General features: G+C 46.2%; 1 protein-coding gene across 1 annotated transcript in view; it reads left to right on the forward strand.

The window, feature by feature from the left end:
* The window catches only part of LOC310717084 (retinal-specific phospholipid-transporting ATPase ABCA4-like), a 30,989-nt gene that overhangs the window by 17,544 nt on the left and 5,945 nt on the right, over window positions 1-7,500 (forward strand). Inside the window, 16 exon segments of the mRNA XM_083524762.1 lie at window positions 1-249; window positions 475-599; window positions 684-782; window positions 884-1,073; window positions 1,251-1,345; window positions 1,440-1,472; window positions 1,555-1,660; window positions 1,782-1,856; window positions 1,976-2,145; window positions 2,740-2,917; window positions 3,010-3,125; window positions 3,226-3,373; window positions 3,492-3,615; window positions 3,709-3,838; window positions 4,681-4,801; window positions 4,971-5,033. The exon segment at window positions 1-249 is cut by the window's left edge and continues 5 nt beyond it. Of these exon segments, the coding sequence (XP_083380888.1) occupies window positions 1-249; window positions 475-599; window positions 684-782; window positions 884-1,073; window positions 1,251-1,345; window positions 1,440-1,472; window positions 1,555-1,660; window positions 1,782-1,856; window positions 1,976-2,145; window positions 2,740-2,917; window positions 3,010-3,125; window positions 3,226-3,373; window positions 3,492-3,615; window positions 3,709-3,838; window positions 4,681-4,801; window positions 4,971-5,033 (2,022 nt within the window).

The following is a 7,500-nucleotide window of genomic DNA, read 5'->3' on the forward strand; positions in this document are numbered from 1 at the left end:
GGAAAGGAGAACGGCGTGCAGAAGAACGGCGTGCAGAAGAACGGCGTGCAGGAGAAGGACGTGCAGGAGAAGGACGTGCAGGAGAAGGACGTGCAGGAGAAGGATGTGGTGGGTGGAGACTCAGAGAGCAGGGCAGGAAAAGGCTCGATGCAGGTGAAAGGTTTCAGTCTGGTGATGAAACAGTTTCATGCTTTATTGGTGAAGAGATTTCATCACTCCACACGCAGCTCCAAGGACTTTCTCGCTCAGGTAACACACACACATGTTCACTTAGACACGGCCATCTTTTCACATAGGCACGCCCATGTGCTCACTTAGACACTCCCATCTGTTCACTAAAACACGCCCATTTGTTCACTTAGACACGCCCATCTGTTTACTAAAACACGGCCCATCTGTTCACCAGACATGCCCATCTGTTTAGTAATTGCTGTGTGTGTGTGTGTGTGTGTGTGTGTGTGTGTGTGTGAGTAGATTGTTCTGCCAGCGAGCTTTGTGTTAGTGGCTCTGTTCTTCACCCTGATCGTTCCCCCGTTTGGAGAGTACCCGAGTCTCACGCTCACGCCGTGGATGTACGGACAGCAGTTTACGTTTTTAGGGTAAACACTGTTTGACTCATACATTGTATCAGACCTTTTTGCATCAGCACTGCTCTGAGAACTAATCAGATTTGTGCTCCTCAGTAATGAGCGTCCATCCCATCCCACAATGAGACACTTCATCTACTCACTGCTGAGAGACCCGGGCATGGGGACACGCTGCATGAAGGACCAGCCGCTGGAGTGAGACACTTCACACTTCTGGCTTGTTTATAATCTTTAAAATGCTGCTAGCATTGTTTAGCAGAGTGTGTGTGTGTGTGTGTGTGTGTGTGTCTGTGCAGGAATTTGCCATGTGGGAACATAACGACGGATTGGGAAGTTCCACTGGTTTCCCCGGTTATGAGTAATATTTTACTGAGCCCTGAGTGGACCGAGCAAAACCCCTCCCCTTCCTGTCAATGCAGCACTAATCAGAAGCTCACAATGCTACCGGTGTGTCCAATCGGAGCAGGAGGACTTCCCCCACGGCAGGTACGACAACGACTGTAAACCTTTCACATCAAATATAAAATATAAAAATAATAGAAATAGACTGTGCTGGACTCGGATAACTCCTCCCCTTAAAATTCTGCAACCAATCAGTATAAAGCAGTAAGTAGTCTAGCAGACCACCTGCGTGGTAATAGTGCACTCTTGTTTTCTGTACAGAGGAAGGAAGCGACAGGAGACATTCTGCTGGACCTGACGGACAGGAACATATCGGATTACCTGGTGAAGACGTATCCCAGCCTCATCAAGACCAGGTGACCTTCATCTCACTTACCTGCATGCTTATTTTTATGACGTCAAAGTTCTTACTGTTGTGTTCTGACCTGAACGTGTGTTTCTCACATACAGTTTAAAGAGTAAATACTGGGTGAATGAGCAGAGGTAACGTCTTTACAACATATTCTTCTCAATCAAGTACGATTTAAAGTCTTTTCTCTGTAAACACGTAGTTTTTTGTTCTCAGGTACGGAGGTCTGTCTGTGGGAGGAAGACTTCCTGTTCTGGAGGTGGATCCTGTGAGCATTCAGAATGTCCTGTATCAGCTCGGAAATATGATGAACATCACCGCGGTAACACCTTACACACCCTTCACATGCACATCACCTAGATATAATAATACTTCTTAACTACATTTACACTGTGTAGCATATAAAATGGTTGCGTGTCATTTAGTGCTCCACTCCTCCCTAGGGTCCCTACTCCAGGATGGCTGTTCAAGAAATCGGACCTTTTTTGCGCCACATGGAAACTGAATATAACGTAAAGGTAAACGTTGATCGCGGAAAGGAGAAGAAACTCCGGTTGTGTTCCAGTATTGTACTTGAACACACTCCCTTGTTCCCTTGGTTAAGTGCCCTTGCTGTTTGTATTTGGTGATGTCACAGGTGTGGTTTAATAATAAAGGATGGCACGCCATGGTGGCCTTCATGAACGTAGCGAGCAACGCCATCCTGCGAGCGAACCTTCCGTTTCACGCTGAACCGTCGGAGTTCGGCATCACCACCATCAATCATCCTCTCAATCTCACCAAGGAGCAGCTCTCTGACATCACAATGTGGGTGTCTCAGACCACGCCCATGCCATGTCTCAGACCACGCTCATGCCATGTCTTAGACCACACACACACACACCATGTCTCAGACCACGCACACACCATGTCTCAGACCACGCACACACCATGTCTCAGACCACGCTCACGCCTTGTCTCACACCACGCTCACGCCTTGTCTCACACCACGCCCACGCCGTGTCTCAGACCACGCTCACGCCTTGTCTCACACCACGCCCACGCCGTGTCTCAGACCACGCTCATGCCATGTCTTAGACCACACACACACACACCATGTCTCAGACCACGCACACACCATGTCTCAGACCACGCTCACGCCTTGTCTCACACCACGCCCACGCCGTGTCTCAGACCACGCTCACGCCTTGTCTCACACCACGCCCACGCCGTGTCTCAGACCACGCTCACGCCTTGTCTCACACCACGCCCACGCCGTGTCTCAGACCACGCTCACGCCTTGTCTCACACCACGCTCACGTTCCCACAACAAACCACACTCACTTTTCCAGATTCCTTTTAATTGTATTTTTATTGAAATGTTCATGTGTTTGATCTCCATTTTGTGCTCATGTGAAACAGCTTGACTACATCTGTGGATGCCGTCGTGGCCATCTGCGTGATCTTCGCCATGTCCTTCGTCCCGGCGAGTTTCGTCCTCTACCTCATCCAGGAACGAGTAACAAAGGCCAAACACCTGCAGTTTGTTAGTGGCGTCAGTCCTTTCATTTACTGGATCACCAGCTTCTTTTGGGACATGGTGATGGCTTCATAATCATCTTCATTATTCTGAGAACCTTCTAAAGGAAGTGCAGATGTGTGGAGCTGAATCTTCTCTCTCTGACTCTGTAGGTGAATTATTCCATCAGCACAGTAATGGTGGTGTCCATTTTCATTGCTTTCGACAAGAAATGCTACACGTCTCCCACCAACCTGCCAGCGCTCATCATCCTGCTGAGCTTATACGGGTGACCTTCATCCTCTCCTCCTTCTTCTCCTTCATCTGCTCCTTTTTTGTGATGTTTGATGATCTGGGTGTTGATGTAATCATGGTGGTGATGATTTCAGGTGGTCCGTGACGCCGATGATGTACCCGATGTCGTATGTGTTCAGCGTTCCCAGCACCGCCTACGTCTCTCTGTCCTGCATTAACCTGTTTATCGGCATTAACAGCAGCGCCATCACCTTCATCCTCGAGCTCTTTGAGAACAACAGGGTAAAACTCTCACTGTCACCTGTGTGTGTGTGTGTGTGTGTGTGTGTGTGTGTGTGTGTGTGTGTGTGTGTGTGTGAGATCAATTCATCTCTCTAACACACACCTCTCTGGGTTTCAGTCTCTGCTCGTGTTTAATGAGGGATTAAAGAAAGTGCTGCTGATTTTCCCTCATTTCTGTTTGGGACGAGGCCTGATAGATTTGGCCATGAACCAGGCGGTGACGGACGTTTACGCTCGATTCGGTGACGTGACTTCACTTTATATATCACAGCAAATACACATCATTAATATCATCAATGCTTCACTGCTGATCTGTTTGATGTTTATGTGTAAAGGGGAGGAGTTTGTTGTGGACCCCTTCAGATGGGACTTTGTGGGGAAATACATGGTGTGTATGGCAATAGAGGGCTTCATCTACTTCATCTTCACTCTCCTCATTCAGTACAGATTCTTCCTGGATCACTGGTGAGGGACAGTTCATTTCCTTTCTTTTTATTTTTATTGTGGTTAATGTGATAAAGGAGATGATGAAGGAGATGATGGAGGAGATGGGTGTGGTTAATGTGATGGAGGAGATGATGAAGGAGATGGGTGTGGTTAATGTGATGGAGGAGATGATGAAGGAGATGGGTGTGGTTAATGTGATAAAGGAGATGATGGAGGAGATGATGGAGGAGATGATGAAGGAGATGATGGAGGAGATGGGTGTGGTTAATGTGATGAAGGAGATGATGGAGGAGATGGGTGTGGTTAATGTGATGGAGGAGATGATGAAGGAGATGGGTGTGGTTAATGTGATAAAGGAGATGATGGAGGAGATGATGGAGGAGATGATGAAGGAGATGATGGAGGAGATGGGTGTGGTTAATGTGATGAAGGAGATGATGGAGGAGATGGGTGTGGTTAATGTGATGGAGGAGATGATGAAGGAGATGGGTGTGGTTAATGTGATAAAGGAGATGATGGAGGAGATGGGTGTGGTTAATGTGATAAAGGAGATGATGAAGGAGATGGGTGTGGTTAATGTGATGGAGGCGATGATGAAGGAGATGGGTGTGGTTAATGTGATGGAGGAGATGATGAAGGAGATGGGTGTGGTTAATGTGATGGAGGAGATGATGGAGGAGATGGGTGTGGTTAATGTGATGGAGGAGATGATGGAGGAGATGGGTGTGGTTGATGTGATGGAGGCGATGATGAAGGAGATGGGTGTGGTTAATGTGATGAAGGAGATGATGGAGGAGATGGGTGTGGTTAATGTGATGGAGGAGATGATGAAGGAGATGGGTGTGGGTTTTTCTGTGCAGGTTATGTGACTACAGTCAGATCCTGGTTCATGAGGAAGATGATGATGTTGCTCAGGAGAGACAGAGGATCTACAGCAGGACACGAAGTAACGATATCCTGCACATCCGAGATCTCACAAAGGTTTCACCAACACCCACATAACCCAACAAAATCACCTTATTTACACACTCTGTAACCTGCATCACTTACACATCTGTGTGTGTGTGTGTGTGTGTGTGTGTGTGTGTGTGTGTGTGTGTGTGTGTGTGTGTGTGTGTGTGTGTGTGTATGTGTGTGTGTTTGTTTTCAGGTGTACGTGGGGAGGAAGAGACCGGCAGTGGATCGGATCTGCGTGGGTGTTCCACCTGGAGAGGTACAACATCCACTGTAATGAAAGCACACTTGTAGATGTGAGATGCGTGTAATGATCGGTATGCTGTATGTAAAACGATGGTGACAGGAAGTAAAACGATGGTGACAGGAAGTGACGCGTTGTAATAATACTTGGGAAATTGCAGGACACGTCCATGAGTTATTAATCTTATAATATTTCACGATAGAGTGAACAATAAAACATTACATGGTGTCAGATCAGGATGGACTGGGATTCCCTGGATTTGCCTGACGCATGGAGGAGATTCTGACATCACGCTGAGCTGAGGTTCAAGGGCCACTCCACGAAAAATCTGAAAAGGAACATTGCAGTTATCTCCTGCCTTTGGGAGAAAGGGCAAGACATTTATAACACCTGGACAATAAGCGAAGAAAATGCACGAGAGCAAAAGTGATTCCCAAGAAAACCACATTTTCTTCAATATAAATTCCACGAGAAAGAGCAATCAGACTGACCTGAAATTGTTAGTGAAGACTGCAGGTACACTAATGCTGAAGACATGGAAAGGGACAGCATTGTTTTTGCCATAAACTCTGCAAAAGTGAAAGAAAAACTGCTAAACTATGAACCAAATCTCAGCCTTGAAAGACACATAGATGTAGTGAGATCTCACTAAGTAGCACAGGATCAACTTAAATCCATGGCCACACAGTGCGTTTCAGACACCACGGGGTACGGAGAAGTGCAGCGATGGCTAGACAATGTGAGAAGTGCAGGAAACTAAACCACTTCGCTTAGGCAAGTCACCACAGCCTTAATTACAAAAACAATGGTGCGTGTAAGTAACGACACTGAGCCCGACTGGAAAACAACACAGGAACTCTACATTAACATGATAAACGAGGAACACAGTGAAGTGGTAAGAGAACAAGCTTTTGCCGAAATTGAAGTTGTTTTGATTTCACACGAAATGAGACACTGGGGCACAAGTAAACATAAAACAATAAGAAAATAAATTAGAGATGTCACAAGCCTCAGTAAACTAAACCCATCAAAAGGAAAACTAGCAGGATCTGGGGAAGAATCCCTATCTGTCTAAGAAACCTGAACTCCAGCGCAGACATGCAGGAATATTATGTCGTTTACACCAAATCACCACCAATACTAGGACTTAAAGCATGCCTAGAAATGGATTTGATAAAACTGGTCCTCTCCTTACAAATCAATATCAGACAGAACAGCGACCTGCTTAGTGAATTCGCTGATGTGTTCGGAGGAAGAGAGGAATTTTTCTGTGGAGTGTAAAATACACCTTCCCACATAGCAATTTTCCTCTGGCCCAGCTCCGGCCCACACAACCAGCTTTTGCTTGGCCCACATCCCGCAATGAATTACGGTCCTAGTGTGGACCAGGTCTGGATTTCAGACAAGGGCCACACATGTGCCAAGTTAAATACCCATAACTGGTCCTAAATGACATCTGGCCCATGTCTTGTGAGCCGCCTTAAAAACAGTACCACCTTTGCCAAAACGGTCCATGTTTGGCCCACATGCTGTATGTCAGTGCCGGATGAATGCCAAATCTGCGCCAAATTTGTTTGCTGACTGGGTTGATCCAGCTGCCATTCCAGTAGTGTATCTCCAGACTCACCTTTGCAAAATACTTTAGTGTAGACTCCAGATCAGGGTACTGGGACATCAAGTTGGCAGAAAAAATCATCTAAGCTTACAAAGTTTTCACAGGATTTTCGGACGATACTGGTTCCTTCGTCTGACAGTCGGAATAATTTCTGTGCAGCACGAGTTTCAGAAGAAAATAGACGAGACATATGAACGACTGTCCATGGTAGCAGCTATAGTAGATGATATCTTAGTGAACGCACACTCAAAGGAGGACCACAATAAAACCCCCCGAGAAAAGCACCAGCATTACTGCCACAAAACATATCGGAGTCAGAAACTATACAGGGTACGGCCAGTTCTCTGTCCTGATTCGCCCCGAGGCAGAACTACACACAAAGAGAAATAAAGAGCTTTACACTGTTTTGTTTGGATGCCATCCATGAGTTGTTGTTAATCTTATAATATTTCACAATAGAGTGAATAATAAAACATTACAATGAGATCTTCAAGGAGACGCACATATGAACATCTAACACCTCACATCTAACACTACATCACTGTGCAGCTGATTACTATCATTACATTTATTTATTTTTAAAACAGACATATATATATGTGTGTGTGTGTGTGTGTGTGTGTGTCTGTGTGTGTGTGTGTGTGTGTGTCTGTGTGTGTGTGTCTGTGTGTGTGTGTGTGTGTGTGTCTGTGTGTGTGTGTGTGTGTGTGTCTGTGTGTGTGTGTGTGTGTGTGTGTGTGTCTGTGTGTGTGTGTCTGTGTGTGTGTGTGTGTCTGTGTGTGTGTGTGTGTCTGTGTGTGTGTGTCTGTGTGTGTGTGTGTGTGTGTGTGTGTGTGTCTGTGTGTGTGTGTGTGTGTGTGTGTGTGT

Source organism: Silurus aristotelis (genome assembly GCF_946808225.1).
Source record: "Silurus aristotelis genome assembly, chromosome: 22".
Lineage (NCBI taxonomy): Eukaryota > Metazoa > Chordata > Actinopteri > Siluriformes > Siluridae > Silurus > Silurus aristotelis.